General features: G+C 55.7%; 8 protein-coding genes across 8 annotated transcripts; 4 read left to right on the top strand and 4 right to left on the bottom strand.

Moving 5' to 3' along the window:
• Positions 1 to 293: 293 nt before the first annotated feature.
• On the top strand, positions 294 to 667 carry MFIFM68171_04504 (NADH2 dehydrogenase subunit 14K; the record flags this gene model as incomplete). Its single annotated transcript, XM_071059924.1, has 2 exons — positions 294 to 327; positions 420 to 667. The coding sequence occupies 2 exons, from the start codon at positions 294 to 296 to the stop codon at positions 665 to 667; spliced, it is 282 nt and encodes a 93-aa protein (XP_070916025.1).
• A 295-nt stretch (positions 668 to 962) lies between these two features.
• MFIFM68171_04503 (Translation initiation factor eIF2B subunit delta) lies at positions 963 to 2,371 on the bottom strand (the record flags this gene model as incomplete). Its single annotated transcript, XM_071059923.1, has 2 exons — positions 963 to 1,802; positions 1,862 to 2,371. The coding sequence occupies 2 exons, from the start codon at positions 2,369 to 2,371 to the stop codon at positions 963 to 965; spliced, it is 1,350 nt and encodes a 449-aa protein (XP_070916024.1).
• A 668-nt stretch (positions 2,372 to 3,039) lies between these two features.
• Positions 3,040 to 3,888, bottom strand: MFIFM68171_04502 (Translation initiation factor IF-3; the record flags this gene model as incomplete). The annotated part of the gene is made up of 1 exon (XM_071059922.1): positions 3,040 to 3,888. One exon carries the CDS (start codon positions 3,886 to 3,888, stop codon positions 3,040 to 3,042), a length of 849 nt encoding a protein of 282 aa, XP_070916023.1.
• Positions 3,889 to 4,168: 280 nt separating this feature from the next.
• MFIFM68171_04501 (Mitochondrial inner membrane protease subunit 1) lies at positions 4,169 to 5,023 on the top strand (the record flags this gene model as incomplete). The annotated part of the gene is made up of 2 exons (XM_071059921.1): positions 4,169 to 4,690; positions 4,841 to 5,023. The coding sequence occupies 2 exons, from the start codon at positions 4,169 to 4,171 to the stop codon at positions 5,021 to 5,023; spliced, it is 705 nt and encodes a 234-aa protein (XP_070916022.1).
• Positions 5,024 to 5,605: 582 nt separating this feature from the next.
• Positions 5,606 to 7,676, bottom strand: VAC8 (Vacuolar protein 8; the record flags this gene model as incomplete). The annotated part of the gene is made up of 7 exons (XM_071059920.1): positions 5,606 to 5,937; positions 5,989 to 6,738; positions 6,791 to 7,042; positions 7,092 to 7,205; positions 7,332 to 7,452; positions 7,509 to 7,594; positions 7,646 to 7,676. 7 exons carry the CDS (start codon positions 7,674 to 7,676, stop codon positions 5,606 to 5,608), a joined length of 1,686 nt encoding a protein of 561 aa, XP_070916021.1.
• Positions 7,677 to 9,507: 1,831 nt separating this feature from the next.
• On the top strand, positions 9,508 to 10,999 carry SNF4 (AMP-activated serine/threonine-protein kinase regulatory subunit; the record flags this gene model as incomplete). The annotated part of the gene is made up of 4 exons (XM_071059919.1): positions 9,508 to 9,744; positions 9,917 to 10,040; positions 10,104 to 10,253; positions 10,335 to 10,999. 4 exons carry the CDS (start codon positions 9,508 to 9,510, stop codon positions 10,997 to 10,999), a joined length of 1,176 nt encoding a protein of 391 aa, XP_070916020.1.
• An 804-nt stretch (positions 11,000 to 11,803) lies between these two features.
• Positions 11,804 to 13,075, top strand: MFIFM68171_04498 (uncharacterized protein; the record flags this gene model as incomplete). Its single annotated transcript, XM_071059918.1, has 3 exons — positions 11,804 to 11,881; positions 11,937 to 12,285; positions 12,351 to 13,075. 3 exons carry the CDS (start codon positions 11,804 to 11,806, stop codon positions 13,073 to 13,075), a joined length of 1,152 nt encoding a protein of 383 aa, XP_070916019.1.
• Positions 13,076 to 15,706: 2,631 nt separating this feature from the next.
• Positions 15,707 to 17,187, bottom strand: MRPL35 (mitochondrial 54S ribosomal protein YmL35; the record flags this gene model as incomplete). Its single annotated transcript, XM_071059917.1, has 2 exons — positions 15,707 to 16,539; positions 16,599 to 17,187. 2 exons carry the CDS (start codon positions 17,185 to 17,187, stop codon positions 15,707 to 15,709), a joined length of 1,422 nt encoding a protein of 473 aa, XP_070916018.1.
• Between the last annotated feature and the right edge of the window lie 131 nt (positions 17,188 to 17,318).

Genomic DNA, 17,318 nt, shown 5'->3' with positions numbered 1-17,318 from the left:
AGGATTGAATGCAAGGCTGAAGATCAAGCCAAGCCACACTCCTTGCCGACCGCCACACATGCTCAAGCAAGCGCACAGGGCAGCGATGTGGCTCGCCAATTGGTGCTGCGGCACTCGCGAAAGCACCTCAACGTCAATCTCGAAGCTCCGAACGAGTTGATAGCTCACCCTGGGCGCCAATTCCACTCACTCAACCTAGAACCCCGGCGATCACCTGGCCTCCCTGGGAGCTTACATTGTTGTGCTCCTCTACGGCCTCTCACCTTCACCCCAACCAAGCGACCGAGCGGAAAATGGTGAACAGAATCCTGTTCTGGACCGGCTTCGGTGCGTGAAAAAACACACGGCTTCCCCATCCCGCCTGGAAGGATTTGTCGAGAGTTTTTGGGCCTAGAGACATCCTACTGACCAGCATCTAGGCCTGGCAACGCGCTTCTGGCAGCTTGGCATCGAGATGCGGCCATTCTTCAACAAGTCATCCCTCTGGGCCTACCCCGTCTTCGGTGCGGTGGGCGCGAGCTTCGGGTACTGGCTGCAGGGCGTAGACGAGAGGCAGACAGCGATGCTCCAGGAGCGGAAGCAAGCCATCCTAGAGAAGAGGGCGCGGAGGGCGGAGCGGGAGGCGGCTGCGGCTGCCTCGGCAGATGGTTCTGCGGTTCTGGCATGAGAGGGTCAACGGGATGGGAAGGGAATTGCAAGAATTGACGCCGGGATTGGGCGATAAAGGGCTAACTAGACTATGCTGGCAAAGTCCGTAGGGCAAGTCGTGAACCACCAGCTTGACTCAAATGTGTACAGAATTACTTTACGTCCTACCAACAGGATCCGTCAGTCGCATCCGCTATGCGCACCAAACAAACCGTCAAAATCAAACCATCGCTCCTTCTTTTTGTCTAGACTAGCTAGGCATTCTTCCTCTTAGGATTATACACACTTGCTCTGCAATCGCCAGCTTTGCCCACTCAAGCAATCAGGGGGTCCTCTTGCTTCCTCAACAACGCCAGGATGGCCTGGGCCGGCGAATTCCCGCCGCCGCTTTCAAACTCGGTGATAACACCCGTGATATACTTATCATGGGTGTTGTCAAATAGCAATCGGAAACAATCGGCCGTGTTCTTCTCTGGATCGATCTCGTTGTACGTCAGCGCATCCACCGAAATACGCTCCCTGTCGAAGTTGATCGTCTCGCAGAGCACAATCACTTTGACGCCTGCATTCATTGCCGCCATGGCCACGTCGGCCGTTCCTGACGGCGCATTCAATGAGCCATTGGCGAAGATAGCTTCTCCTCCTAGGAACACGTTTGATGCTGCTGCTACCTTGGGTCTTAGCCCCCCAAGATTGGGCGAGTAGAGTACGTCAATCCCCGCTTGCCGTAGCCTCTTTGCAAGCTCTTGGCCACCGCGCTCGTAAGGGTCGTCGATGATGGTGACATCAAATGACTTGCCGACCTTCTTGGCCCCAAGAAGTGTCTTTTCGACCAGCCGATGCCGACCGTAAGTGAGAATCGTGTCGCCTTCGTTGATCGACTGAGCCGCATTCCGCGCAATCACAAACTCTGCCAGTGTGATGCGCTCGTGGAGCAAGTAGTCGATCCATTCAAGAAGACCCTCCTTTGCTTCGTCCTCGGGGGTGTTGATGTCGAACTTGTTAACTTTCGCCTTGAGCAGCCTGATTGCATTGCCCATAGCAAAGCACATCGGCCTACACTCAGTGAGATACTCGATCTGGGGATTCAAGACGTGCGGGATGAAGTGCCGAGATAGCGAGTTCCCCTTAGGTGTCTCGTAAGACTCGACCACCTGCGGGGCCATGTCAGCGACCTCATGCAGATGCTTAGTCGTCGCAGAGCATTACGAACCTTCCTAAACGCCAGCATGGTAGCCTCAAGGCGGGCGATGCTGTCCTTGAGGGCGAAGGTAGCCATCTGCTGACCGACCGCAAGCACGGCAGGATGTACATCCTTGTGCGCCTGCGACGTCTGTATACGCTTGGCCATCGGTACATGACTGAAGCACTCGGGAATCCTGCTCCTGACATCCTTCTCGAAGAACGGCATAGATGGCCGACGCCCGCCTCTGCCCGGGCCAGGCTGTCCATCTTGCTTCCCCTTGGCCTTGCCTCCTTTGGCGTCCGCACCCGAGCTGCCCGCTTGTTGTGTCGGTGGTGCTGTCGCAGTAGCAGCTCTAGCTTCCTTTACTTGCGCACGACGCGCTGCCTTCTCGGCCTTTGCCTTGGCTTTTAGCTGGGCGGGTGTGAGCTTCTCTGCGTTGGCCGTGGCGGCAGGCGGATTTGTCGGAGCTGGAGCGCTCTTGGGCCCGTCCTGCGTTGCCGGAACCCCGCTGGGGGCCCCATCGCTCTCACCAGCCATTATCTCCAAAGCCGACGTTGCGTCCTGTGTATGAGAACGTGGTGACTTGGCGAGGCTCGTGGTGGGAAGGTTACAAAGGGATATTTGTCGCGACGTTTTCCTGAACGAGCCAGCTGCAGTATACCTTATGAATCCCACCACTCTCTCCAGGAAGACCAAGTTCGAAGCGGGTTGATCGGTGTTGTCGTGGCCCCTCTCAGCATTTTGATGGTCTTGGAATTGAGTCACAGGCAATGAGCATCCCACTTTATGCAGAACCCCGCGCCCCGCATTATGCAGACGCGCCCAATGAGAAGCCAGAACCCCTGCCATTGTTCTCGAAGCTCAAAAAGCTTATTTTCTGTTGTCGTTACGCAAGCAGCCTCTACTATGTTACAAGCAAAGATGTCAAATCTCTTTGGCGATGCAATTATTTTATCAAAACGGTCTCTGGGCCGAAGCACCTTCGCATGTATTGATACAATATCGCTTATACGTCTATGTAGCATTCCATATATTTATCTCGGTAGCCATCCCAGCAGTTGCGTGTTCAACTCACTCGCGCAAGGGACAAAGCCTTAGCACTCTGAAAATCGGAAGAGGTATAAATGTATCGTTACAAGATATACAGGATCCGTGCGTATCAAATAATTCAATGTTACGGCGGCGTCTTCGCTGCCAACCAATCTCTAAGGGCCGGCTTCTTTCACCACTGCTTCCTCCGTCACCTCCACAGTCGCCGTCTCTTTAGGCGCACTAGGAATCCCGCCGGCAGGTCCCTGCAGAAACATCGTCACCATCTGTCCCACATTTCCCTCCATCGGTTTATAGTTCGTCGTTCCCGGCACCTCGGCAATGGTTTCCTGTACGATCTTGAAAACCTCCTTGGCCTCGTCTAGTGTAGCGCGCCGCTTGTCCCGTTTCTTCGGGACAAGCATCCTGACCTGCACCTTGTATCCCTTGCTGAGAAACGTTTTGAACTGCTTCATCCTTGTGCGCAAGTCGTTAGGCGCAATCGCCCAGTTGACTTCCAATTCCTTCTCGACTATCTTAGGTTCCTTCTTCTTCTTCCCGTACTTTACTCCTTCCTTCCCAGCTTGTTCCGCGGCCTTGGCCCTGCGGTCTTCGATGATGCAGATGGGATATTCAGGCCCTTTGGATGACGGGTCCCGTCTCGGATGCGCCACGATGACGAGGTCTTGTCGGGCTAGATCGAGCTGCCTGAGAATGTTCTTTGTTCGCTCCGGCTCTCCGAGGCGGTTGTCATGTCCGCGAATCTGGATATATGGGTATGTGATGTCGAAATTCCGCATCGGTCCATCGGCCGGGGATTTCGCCGCATTCGGTATGGGGCTGCTGTTTCTGAACCGGACGGCGTGCTGAGTGGAAAAGGCGTGTCGCAATGGGGAGGACAACCGGAAAGGGCTGGCTACAGCGGGTAGCAGGAGCCGCACTGGAGCCTCTAGCGCAAACGCATTGCTAACAAAGACCGTGCGAAGGGCGGCAGCCGAATTGAAAAGACATTGCGAACCCCTCATGGTCGGGCTAAGGTTGCCATGCCGTGGTAGTGAACTGAGAGAGAGAACAAATCTTCTGTGACTTCCCGCGGTGACGAGAGTTGCAGGAGGATTCTTTAGTGTCTCCGTGTAGTCGGGCATTTTAGCCAATCACCTACCAACACTGCAGCTGCGTAGGCTTGGCATTTCCAAGGTATCATTGCTTTCCCACGGTTCGCGCGAACCTCAACTTATCCAAAGAAGGCACCAGAACCGCCACAACCACCACAATCATGAATCACTAACCGCCCCCACGCGCCAAATGCCCTCCCTTCCCCGTCTCATGTTCCTGCGCGGCCTTTTCAAGCAGAGGCCGCGCAGCGGCGGTAGCAGCAGCAGCAGCAATAGGAAACCGCCCTCCCCTTCCACACCCCCGTCTCACCCGCCCAAGTCCACCTCCAACTCCAACTTCAACTCCAACTCAACCCCCAACCCCAACACCAGCTCGGAGCAACCTCCCCCGCCATCCTGGATAGGCCACCCGCTCCGGCTAGCAGCAAACACGCTCAAGTTCGTAGCCTTCGCCCACCTGCTGTGGGAGTACGGCCTGTCCATGGCGCCGGCGTCCGGGCCGTCGATGCTCCCGACCTTCCAGGTGCTCGGCGAGTGGCTGCTGGTCTCCAAGCTGCACCGCTTCGGCCGGGGCGTCTCGGTCGGCGACATCGTGGCCTACAGCATCCCCATCAACGACGAGGTGGGCGTGAAGCGCGTGCTGGGCCTGCCGGGCGACTACGTGCTCATGGACACGCCCGAGAACGCGACGGGGACGGGGAGCATGATTCAGGTATGCATCGAGCAGTTTTTAGACGTCTTATCTTGTTGTTGTTGTTGTTGTGGTGGTGGTGGTGGTGGTGGTGGTGGTGGTGGTGGTGGTTGTTGGAATGATCGTGAAGGAGGAGGTGCTCACAGTTGCCCAAAAATTAAACAAAAACAGGTACCGCAGGGCCATTGCTGGATTGTAGGGGACAATCTGATAGCGTCACGAGACTCGAGGTATTTCGGCCCCGTGCCGCTGGCATTGATCAGGGGCAAGGTCATTGCGACGGTCAGGCCGTTCTCCGAGTTCAAGTGGATCACCAATCCCTTGCAAAGACCGGACCAGTCACCCGAGACTTGAGGCCCGGTCAATCCCCAGTTATATAGAGATATCATTTCCACTTGTACAGTACACAAGTCAACCTCGGTGTCGGCGTTGCAATCAACGGGAAGAGTAAGTCCCACTTTGAATGATGGATGTTGAGTCTGGGTCCATATCTAATTACATCGTTCTAGGGCAGGCTAGACCCATCAATGCAGGGACTGGCGATGTGAATGGCTGGGAGAGCGTAATGCAGAACACCTCTGCAGTACAGATAAAAAAAAAAACTGGGTTGGCTGGGGAAACCCGCTTGACTCATCCAGCGCCAGAATACAAAGGAAATCTTAGAGCATAGACAGAGAACTGAAATTGCGGTCGAACACCGCGGCCCATAGCCTCTACCGCCGAACGATCATGATCCCTTCCAATGCCCACTTGCGATATACACCCCTCCCGGAACCCTTGCCGGCTAACTTCCGAAATCCTTGTGTGGTAAAATACTGACGCCTCCAACTCCACGCCTGACCTATGCGGAATCAAAAAGAAGCCAGCGACAACAAAACATGGCACGAGCCGAAATGAAGCTAGCCTCCCAGGCCTCACTTAGCTAGGGAGGGACCATTAGCCTTCTATATGGCTCTTCGCCGCACCCTGTCCCAGTAACTCCAAGCAGCGCTGGGCAAGGTTGACAACTTCTCCCTCATCATCATCCTCGACTTCGTTCTCCGACTCCATCTGCCGGTTGGCAATCTGCTTGATCATCTCGACGATGTCGTCCGATTTGCCAATAAGGCCAATGAGCTTCTTGTCCTCCGACTCGAGCAGCTGCAGCAAAGTCCAAATCGCAATATGCTGGAAAGTAGCATCGCCGCTCGCAAGGAATCTGCTGAGATAGCCGTGGATACCGTCGCTGGGCTCCGTCCAGTTCTGGACGAATATACTGTAGTCCCCGACTAATCATTGTCAGCGTGCGGTTTCAGGCAAGGGCGTTTACGGTAACCTACCTTTGGAGGAGAGATTGCCCAGTGCAGCTGCACTGTTCCCCTGCACCTCGACGCTCTGAGACTTGGTGAGCGGTATCAGGACCTCGAACACCCCAAGCTCGAGGAGGTGTGTCTTAAGCTCATCGCTCAGGGCGAGGACGGCAATCGCAGCCGTCATCTCTGACTGCACTGTGACAGGAACCTCAAGAACGAGCTGCTTGCACTTCTGCACTGCGCCGGCCTCAAGGACAAGGGATTTGTTGCGGTCAGAACTCGCTGCTAGATTACGAAGCGTCGAGATGGCGTGGCACTGGATTTCCTCGTTATCCGTTGAGCCGAGGAGATCGACCAGAGGTTTCAAGAATCCCGCTTCGATGATCGGGGACTCGTTCTGGGGGTGGATAGAGATATTTCGAATGCACGCTACAGCGGACAGGATGAGAGGGAGGTACGAAGACCGAAGTAGGCGGAGGAGCGGGCCAAGCCCGTGGGCCTGGACAATCTCGAGCTGATACTTCTCGTCAGAGGCGAGATTCCGGAGCGCTAAGGCGGCCTGGCACTGGACTTTAGGCGAGGACGATTCCGTCAGGTTGACCAAGTACTGAACAAGCCGGGGCTCGGTCTCGGCTAGCTTTCGCCTGTTGGCAGCGTCAACCGCAATGTTGCTCAAGGCAGTTGTGCAATAGTACTGCACATCTACATCGGAGGAAGACAGAAGCTGGACTAATACAGGGATGGCGCCCGCATTTACCAGCTGCTGCCGGTTCTCATCTGTATGTTCGTTAACTGCGGGTTGCTGACAGCCTGTCCTGCAAACACATACCGGAATGCGTCATGTTGAGAAGCGCCCCCGTGGCATTTCTTTGAACTCTCATATCCTTTGACTTGGCTAACCGAGTTAGGGGCCCGAGGGCTCCAGACCGTGCGATTTTCGCCTTGTTATCTTCGTGTGTTGCCAGATTGGTGATGCATCCGACGGCGTTGCACTGGACCTCGACATTTGGTGACATCATCTGCCGAATCAGGGGTTGTAGTCCACCGAGCTGGACAATCAACACTTTGTTCTCGGCTAGTACTGAGGTTAGCGGTAATTCCCTGGGGAAAGCCCGTTCAGCGGGTCCTACTGTTAACAGCGAGGTTCCCCAGCGCGGCACTAGCTGCCCTTTGTACCTCAATATCCGAGTTCTCGAGAAGGAAGAGGATCGGGTCGAGGGTATAGCGATCGACCGCCCGTACATCTAGGAAGCGCAACGTTAGCCGAGGTCCGCAGTAATCAGTATCAACACATTTCCGGATTCCAAACGTTGATGATTTCTCCAGACCCAGGTGTAAGGTTCGGTTTATGAATATGTTTGCGCACGCACCTCGCTCAGTAATTTCGGCAAATGTCAGGCTCGCACTGCGTTGCAGGTCGATGTTGTCTGAGAAAACGAGGGTGCTCAGCGCTCGCAGCGGGTCGCCCGAGAAAAAGTCGGTTTCTGCACGCTACGACAATGTCAGCGCCGGTCGATAGTTGCTAGATTGTAGAGGGCTGAGCGAACGTTCTCAAGGTACTGCAGGAGGTCGGCGACAGCCTCCCGCTCGTTCTCAGCGAGGACGTTCTCGTACAGGCCATCGCGGGATTTGCCTAAACCTATCAGCGCCTGGACGAACGCAAGCAGGGATTCACGAGCAGCACCTCCGCAGCACGAGGAGCTGCAGACACCCATGGCCGCTGATGAGAGGACGGCGAGAGGCTCGGGGTCGGAGTCTTCCGGGGCGCCTTTGATTTATAGAGTTTGGGGTTTGGCTCGTGATTCGGACGATGGCTGGGGAGCACTTGCTCAAGCTAGCAGCAGGTACCCAGGTTCCCGAGAACGTCAGAGCGAAGCGGCAAGCATCAAAGAAACATGCTCGAGCGGGTAGTGTCTTGCAGCGCCAATAGCGATTGTGTTGCCGCGCTTGTAAACGCTGGCTCCCGGGGTCGATACTTGGTTGTTTGGGTTGGGCGGTTCGACTGAATCGGAGGACAAACACAACGCACGGCAGCAGGAAAGCGCAGGCGGTTGCCATGCTTGTGAAGCTGCCTTGTCCGGCCGGGTCGAGCTGGTCCGTGCGTGTTCCTGCTGACCGACCAACCCATGGCTGGGAGGCACGGAGTCGGTAACGGCTACTACACTTAGCTACTATACAGTATGGAACGGAACCCGGCCACAGGCCAACCAACCGGGTGTTGGCCAAGTCATCCCTACGCTCATTGGCCGTCACGGTTCTTTAGTCCAGACACCCAGGTTAATATCGATCATGAACACCTCATCACATTCCTTGGTCAACTGCCACGTGCTCGGGGAAGAGGAGCTACACTTACAATGAACGGTACCTATCTAAAATAGTTAAGGAATTTCAGCTGGAATATTTGATCTCCGTAATACAAGCACAGCTAAGAGGACCTCGCTAAAAAGCCGAAGCTGTCCTAGCGTCGTTCAAAACATACCGGCCCACCTACTCCCAGTTCCATCCGCATTTCCGATCAACGGGTGGTTCAACATGAGTCGTGGCATGTGCCGTATTAAGTGCAGTTTTGCATGGATTTTTTTTTCCCCTGGATTCCTCAGCGTACATCAGCTGCTTGTTGAAAAAAAAGGTTATATGGTCATAGATTCTTTTGCTCTTTTCTATTTTCCTTGTTTGACAGACGAAACGAGTGAGGCCTGCTTATTCCAAAGCTCCAGGCTGCTGGGTCTCTAGCCCTTTCCGGGCTTCAGCTGCAAGACCTCAAGCGGCTTGCTGGATATCACAGATCTCCCCTCTCGTACAAACACAGTAAATAGCCTCCTAAACGAAGAGAAACAAGACCGACCGGCGTCATATGTACCAAAGCAATTCTCGTAATCTCTCTAAGGCTTATTATTTTGTCAGCCTGCTTAAAGTCTCGTGGTCATCGCTCATTCGGCCATCGTCTAGCCTATGTCCCAGCGGATTCAATGCACCTTCCCGGTTGAGACAGCTCTTTTCGAGAGAACTTAGAAAGATATGTTTCCATTGTCCAAATACTTGGAAAACGTCCAGTACGTAAAGACTCACTTCGCTAAACCCCCTGCGCTCAGACATGGGGTTTGAAACAGCGTACGCAGGCCAGGCTTCGGTAGCCGCGCAGTCAAGCCACAGAGGCCACAGAGGCCGGGGGCTCGCGGCATCCACCAAGTTCCTAACAATTATAAGTCCTATACAGTACGTTACCTGCTGTAGGTAGTGCCGCACCTTATTATTACCCACAACCCCGGGGAGCATGGCTTCTTCACTGAACGAAGCGGGGCATCTCCAGGCGCGCAGCCCGATGCAACCAACTTTCTTCACGTCGCTCGCATTGTGACGCGCGACCCTGAATCTTCCGGACGGCTTGCAAAGGTGTTTGGCTGCGCCCCGGTTCCCTTTTCCCTGCTTTGTCCTGCGCCTCTGGTCTCTGCCTGCCGGTCGGCAACTCGCTTCAGCTCGGCCCGCTGATTTGGCAAACAGCCTGGGACGGGAAGCTTCCCCGATGTGTGTTCCACCATCGCGATAATGGACGACGCTCGTGCTCCCCCCGAAAGGGCGAATCCCGGCCCCGGCAACGCTCCCGCAGCCTCCTCTCCCTCCATCTCAGCGGGCGGAAATAATGGCAGTGCGCAGCTGCCGCTGCGACCTGGTCACGAGCTCCCCTTTGTTACCCCCTCATCGTACCTCCGCCCAAAGCCCGCCAGTCGCACAATGTCGGAGAGGACTCCAAGTGCCTTGGACAAGGACCAGATGCAGGGTCTGGTGAGCATCCCCATCCCTAGGCCAGATTACCCATTCCATTTGCCGGGACGCCTGCCCGCGGCCAGCCCCGCCGCTGCTGTTTCGCTGGGTTTTCTGGCAGCGCGCGGCTGTGATGCGGGGTCCCGAGCCTTGCTGCCGAGTCAACAGCTAACATCTTGGTGGTAAACGATAGCGGGGGATCCGCGAGTTCCTCAAGGTTCGGACCAGCTACGATGTGCTTCCAATGTCGTTTCGCCTCGTCGTACTCGACAATGACCTCCTAATCAAGAAGAGCTTAAACATCCTCATCCAGAATGGTGCGTTTCCAAGGATGGGGGTTTTCAGGCTAGCAACAAGGAGCTGATCAAGAGACGGCGCAGGCATCGTCTCAGCACCGCTCTGGGACTCGCGCAACTCAACCTTCGCCGGCTTACTGACCAGTACCGACTACATCAACGTGATCCAATACTACTGCCAGTTCCCCGACGAGATAGCCCAGGTCGACCAGTTCCGCCTTAGCAGTCTTAGAGGTAGGTAACACTGTTGCCTCCTAATCCACCAATCCTGACCATTGGATGGGGGTTGGTGCTAAACTCTACTCTTGTTCGCAGACATTGAGCGGGCGATCGGGGTCGAGCCGCTTGAGACGGTGTGGTTTCACCCCATGCGACCATTGTACGAGGCGTGCAGGCGCATGCTCAAGACCAGGGCAAGGAGAATCCCTCTGGTCGATGTCGATGACGAGACGGGCCGTGAGATGGTAGTCAGCGTCATCACTCAGTACCGTATCCTCAAGTTTATCGCCGTCAACAACGAGAAGCATACAATGCTCCTCAAGAAGCCGGTGAGGGAGATTGGTCTCGGCACCTATGCCAATTTGGCCACGACGACGATGCACAGTTCTGTCCTCGAAGCTATCCATCTCATGGTCAGACACAACATTTCGGCCGTTCCGATCGTCGATGAGGAAGGCAAAGTGTTGAACGTATTCGAGGCTGTCGACGTCATCCCCTGCATCAAAGGAGGCGCCTACGATGAGCTAACCTCGTCCATCGGCGACGCCCTGTCGAGGCGTGCGGACGACTTTCCAGGCATCTACACATGCGGCGAAGATGACCGGCTGGACTCAATATTCGACACGATCCGTAAGTCACGAGTCCACAGACTGATCGTGGTCGACGACGACAGCCGCCTCAAGGGTATCATTTCGCTCTCCGACATCCTCAAGTACGTCCTCCTCTTTGGCGAAGAAGACGATGACATCCGCGCTGCCTAACGCGGTGTCCCAGACGTGACGGTGGTTGGTAATGGCACTCGGCTGGGTTTGGTCTCTGCTCTTCTTTGCTAGTTCTTTTTTTTTTTTTCCTCATTGTTAATTTGCATATGCAAGGCGTCAGGGCCGGGATGCGGGCCAGGGATACCATGGCTGCATATTGTTCTTTATCCCACGGTATAGATTTGCCTTCCTGTTATCACAGAGATGCGACAATATGGACTGCGCCAACCGGTCATGATCGACGTGATTTGTGAGATAGCACGCTGGAAAGCGAGACTCTTGTAGCTCCTTTTTCCAAACCGCTCACTTCTTTCCAAAATGGTCTGCCGCCTCAAGCGTGGCGCCACTTAAGTAGGTCTTCCTTTGGTCAACTGAGGAAGGCATCTGGCTTCGGTATCCTTAGTCTGTGCAAGCCAGTTAGCGGCGCAGGGAGCAACAGCCGGGAGCCGAAACAAGTGATGTGTTGTGTTATGGTGGGCTAGATCAAGGCCTGGACTTCTATGGGCCCTTGTTTCAGTGATTCATGGCGGGCCAGATATTTTATCTATCAATTGCTCGCTCATCCCCTACTCTCTACACCAATCTACAGCAGTTACCTTCGACGCCTCGATCATATCAGCTCAGGGAAACGACACAACGATCGATTGACATGCGATGCCCGAGATGGACACTCCATCTGTATTCTCATCCGAGACAGCATCGACAGGCCTTGCCCGCCCAGGAACGATTAGCCAGCCTATCGCCCCACGGCCGGACGGGCAGCCGAATCGAGGCAGTGCGATTTGGACCTCGTCCACCGGGGACATGGCTGATGCGTCAGACATCGGAAATACCCGGGTTCGTGGAGAGTTTGTCCAGGAATATAACCTGCTGGCAAGGGAGGTTCGTGCTCCTCTTTCTAGCCGTTGCCATGGGGAAGTCCGCTGACCAGGATTAGCATGGTATTCCCGTCTTCGTGCCCGATAATAACAGTCCGTCACCGGTCAACCATCCCTCTCAGCAAAGGGGGAATTGGTTCATACGCAAGTTCTTACGCCGCGAATCGACCGCAGGCAATGCCAGCTCCACGAGGCCAGACAAGAAGGCCAAAACCGGGCACAGAGTCAGCGATCTGGCAATGCATCTAATCAGTGGTGCGAAGAGGGACAGTCTCAGGGATGAAGATCTCCAGTCCCTTGTCCGGCTATGCGGCAAGAGCATGGTGTATCTGCCTTCAGAATATGCGGTTGGCCCGCTCGTCCTCCCTACGTGCTTTCGCGCCACTGCACAGTATCTTGTGCAACACGGTATGCCGTCGCCACCGAGTCGAAGCTCGTGCTGATACTTCAGACGGTAAGCTAACAAATGACAGGTGCGGATGCCAGGGGAGTCTTTCGAATACCTGGGTCGGTCCGAGTGGTCAACGCTCTCTACAACTATTACTGCGCCGATGGAAATGCGGATGAGATTACTAACACCACCCGTTGCCCAAACCTGCCAGCTCACATCAAAGCCGGGATCCATGATGTCGCCTCGACCTTTAAGCGCTTGCTTTCCGGTCTTCCTGGTGGCATCCTTGGTTCCCGGTCTCTGTTCGACGCGCTAGCCTCCATCCACAATCAGCTGACGGAGACAGATGACACCGAGCTCAGGGCGAGATTGATCGCGCTAGCGGTTGGTAGTATTGGATCCAAGCTCCGCCGTGAGCTAATCTGTGCGGTTTTCGGCCTTCTCTCTCTCATCAGACACACCGTCGAGACGGCGCCACGGGAGGATAAACATGAAAAGCCCCTCCTCATGCCTGATATGATGGGATACAATGCCTTGGGAATCGTCTTTGGTCCCCTACTAATTGGCGACGATATCGATTCATGCACGGTGGGAGGCACCAATGATACCGCCGAATCAGCACCACTTCTCGCTCCCCCTCCTAACAAATGGAAGCTGAGGTGGAAGGGTAAGATTCCGGAGGATGTTCATTCAGGCACTCTATCCGTTGACAAAGTCCATATGGTGGACAACATCGCCGAGATGCTCATTACGCACTGGCGGGATATTGTTAAACAAATGAGAAGCCTTGGAGTGCTTGAACAATAACCACCGGTCGGGACATCGTTGTGGCCGTCTGCCTCCGACTCGATTCTGATGTGGAGACCTGCGGATTGGGATATTATGCGGCCTGCCTCGTGGCCACCTGACAGGATAGGGATCCAACCCCCCCCCAAGCCCCAGTCTTAAAGCTCGTAAGGCTCCTTAAGACTCGTGGGCTTGGGACAAGCTGACCTGAACGAAAGAGAGAAATATCAGTGGAGAGATAGACCGACAACCAAATACCCACAACCCATCCGTCATCCAGCCACGACGGCCAAGGGCTACGCGACTGCCGTTCAGCTGCGCGGGCACAAATTTGCCGCCGATTTTGTTATCTCTCACGGAACAGGGCTTGAGTGAGACAACTGGTAAGGACACAGCTATGTTTGAACAGCGGCTGAGGCATCAGGTTCAGCTGGGAACGCTCGGCGAGGGAAGCTTCCTTTCTCGGACAACAGCGCCAGACTTACCGTGTCATATGGGAATTGAGTACTGTCTCGTCGAGCCGGAAGAGACAGAATGGAGCCCCGACATCGACTCTTCAAAAACATGGTCACACAACGTGGAGATAGCGCTGGGTGCCGCCAATGACAATCCGGGAGAAAGTGACAAGCCACGCGCTCAAACTGAGAGAATGACCCAGTCGGTACCAAGCGCGGTCGTGCAAGTGCCTACGAGGGCCTCAAAGCCAGGGAAGGTTGAAAGCAAGCCGCTCGGGGGTGATACGGGCGATATAGTCCGGGCGAGACGCTCACAATCGCCAAACCGGGACTCACTAGATCAGCCCGCATCTTCCGCAGATGACGAAAGCCCGTTTCGTTCTTCTATACCTCAGAATAGAAGTAGAACGGCATCCTTGGGTCAGGAAATCTCGACAAGGTTTTCTGTCTGCCTGCGCCGGCACGGGCCGGTATCGCCCGTGGCCGACGAAGGCTGTTATGGGGCGGATATCCCTTGGATCCAGAAAACAATACTAGACAAAGTCTCTCAGAGCAACGGTGAAGGAGCGTGCCATACAGCCCACCCAGTTAATCCCAGGAAGCAACCGCAGCCCACACAATTTCCTCATTCCCAGCTAAGGTCCCTGAACCCAACCGGCACCGCCGTCAGAGCATTGGCAGCCATGTTCGAAAGCGTTTCAAATGAAACAGTTGTTGTCCCAACTACTCCCCAAGAAAGGAGCAAGCAAGCCCATCTCAAGACGAACGGTATGTTATCACAGTACACCCCAAACGCTCCAACAGAATCAGCTCCCGAACCCCAATCAGGTTCACGACCAGGCTCAACTTCATGTATACGACACACATGGTTGCGGATGGTCAGAAGTCATCCTTTACTCAAGTCGGGAGATACCGTATGGCAGGGCCTTGCCACCAAAGCAGGGAACACCGTATCGGAAGTAGCAGGGTTTGTGGGGAGAATATCCTTGGAAAGACCAAGCACTGGGCATAGTATCGCCGTTTCATCGCAGAGGGAAGAGTCGACGACTCTACAGCTGTGTACCCGACCGATGACACTGATAGGGGCGGAGAAGACAGCATTTTCATCTGGGGATTTGATTGCAGGTCATCCGCCTCTAAAGGCAAGGGCTACAAAGCAGGGAGCAGAACCGACAGATCGAGCCCCTCCAGCCATCAAGGTACTCCAGCAACAATCAACAACTCAACTCTGCCGTGCGAACCATCATGGGACAAGCGCGCCACGACTCGCAATCCTGAGATCGGGACAACCTCCCTCCGCCTCCCCAGCTTGGCTCCCGTCACCGACCTCTATGCCCGGGACTCCTTCCCTCGAGTCGTCACCACCACCCCCATTCCTAGCAAAGCCATCTTCATCACCAAGATCCTACTCAGCGGTGATATCAAGACGCCGCCACCAACGAAATCGGCGCGACCCAACCCCCACTGCCGTCTCAGCAAGGAGGATCATCCACGCGCTGAGCGCGGAAACACGCAAACTCAAACACCAGCTGGAATTGAAGACGGACGAAGTTGCGCGGCTACGTCAGGATCTGGGAGACATCAGGCGGCGTGCCGATGCCGCCGATGACGCCGGTGTTAGACTGGGGGAGAAGGTGGCTGAGATGGAGAAGGAGTGTGTGATGTGGCGGAGGCGGGCGGAAACGGCGGAAGGGGATGGGCCGGAGTCGGGTGCTACTATGGGACTTCCCGGAGGCGGAGAATTAATCTGAGACCTTGCTTTTGAGGTTGGCTGTGGCTACCTAGTTGAGAAGGGAAGAGGCGGCCTATTTATTCCGACGATTCGGCGAGTTGGAGACTGTGAGCATAGGCTGTCATTACCGCGGCAACAGCGGCAGCAGGTAGAGAGGCGGGCATCAACAGTGTCAATCATGTACAAGGCGTACGTGAGGAGGCCTGGTCTTGGATCGGGGAGTAAGGAAAAGTAGAGCATACATCTAGCCGTGTACGGGCCGGGATAGAAATTAGTCGCAAGAGGATTAGACAGTGATATGCATCATTTTCTCCCATCTTCATCCGACGAGTTCGCAAAGTGGAACGTGCCTTGACGCTGCCGGGGTTACACAACCCCGATGCATTTCTAAGCATATCTGGTACATTCCTATGATACAAGTACATATGATCGCCTCCTTTAGCCTCTGGACCAAGAGCCTCGGCCCTAAAACTTGATCCCCTTGATCCGCTTCGTGTACTTCCACAAGTGACGGTACTTTGGCGACTGCCGCTTGGCTTCCCAGCCGCGGGCCTTGCGCGGCCCCTTGAGCGAGACGACGCGCTTCTGCTTGAACTCGATGTCGGCGCCGGGGATGCCGTGGCGGGCCATGAGGTCGGCCGTGCTCTCGTCCCACACAGTCCGGAACATGTTGAACCCGACGGGCTTCAACTCAAACTTGTCCCGGAAGCTCTTCAGGCTGAAGCCCTCGCGGCCCTGGCCGTCGTATATCTCCTTGAGCTTGGCCGCGTCGAGCGTCTCGCCCGCTTTCTGCTGCAGGACGAAGAGACTGAGGCGGTGGTAGGGGGAGCCCTTTTGCGCGAAGGCGGGCAGCCAGGGAACGGCGAGCGCGCCGAGTTCCGGACCGATAGGGTAGGCAGACGAAGCGTTGTCAGCGCAGTGCCGGTGGAGCTGGAGAGTGGTCTTTGTCGGGTCCCACGGGATGTTGGCCACCATGAAATGTAGGCGGCGACTGAACGACTCGGTCGCGGGATCGGGCACGTCCGAGTCCATGACGACGACAGTGAACATGCGCTCGCCCTCGTCAAAGACCTGCATGCGCAGCGTCGGGGCCGTCTCGGTGATGCAGCTCTTGAGGATGGCGCCGGGGGGGCACTTGTAGCCGCGGAACTTCATCTGAACGTCTACGGTGGGCTCGAACTTGGGGAGGAGGTCGGGCACGATGTGGAACTGGCTGATGCGCTGCATGATGATCTTGCGTTCCATGGAACACCATTTGCGGTGGGCCAAGTACCGGTAGATGGGCTTGTTCATGTCGCCTGGCGAGCGAGTTAGTGTGGGATTCACGGAAAGTGCGGGCTTCTTTCCGGTTAGGTACCCTGGCCATCTTCAAACCGCCGCTTCACTAACGGATCGTTGATGTCTGCAAGGATCTTGAGCTCCTTGATGTACGACCGCAGGCTTGCGATACGCCTCTGCTTGTAGGCCTCGCCCCCGCTGTAGATGCCTGCGTCGGTGGCCGCGAGACGCTTGATCTTCTGTGTCGTGGCAACAATCTTTGCTATCTTCTCCTCGCGGTCCTGGGCCAGGATCTTGCGTGCCTCCTGAAAGCATTGGTAAGGCATCAACTCGAAAGGGATGTTGCCCGTCGTGGCCAGCGCGGCTCGTCTTCTCCGTGGGCCTAGCTGTGGTGACAGGAACTGGGCGAGCTGTTCCTCGGTGCCTTCCTTGATTGTCGAGATGGCCGGCACGGGCTTCTTCTGGCCGAGGAGCGTAGCATCATCGGCGAGCCTCTGGATCCCGGCACCAGGCCCTACCGGGGTTGATGTCGTCGTTTCATCCTTGCGAATCGGCGTAGACGAGAACTGTCGGATGGCAATTGGCCGGGCCTGGTATGTTGCCGTGCTACTGGTTGCTTGCCGGAGCGACCGCACGATCGGCCGCGCAACCTGCTGGGGCCTCGACATGGCGGCGTGCGGCGGGCCGAGGGAGGGAGATGGCGTCGAGAATCGGAGCACGCTCTCTCTCAATCCAGCAATTGAGAAGCTGCAGACCAGAAAGGCGCTGACAAAATTTCGTGGACCCGTGCACCAGGGAC

The sequence above is a fragment of the Madurella fahalii genome (genome assembly GCF_045866475.1).
Source record: "Madurella fahalii IFM 68171 DNA, scaffold_2, whole genome shotgun sequence".
In the NCBI taxonomy this organism is placed as follows: Eukaryota; Fungi; Ascomycota; class Sordariomycetes; order Sordariales; genus Madurella; species Madurella fahalii.
Note: the sequence above shows the minus strand (reverse complement) of the source record. Positions and strands in the feature narration are given on the sequence as shown.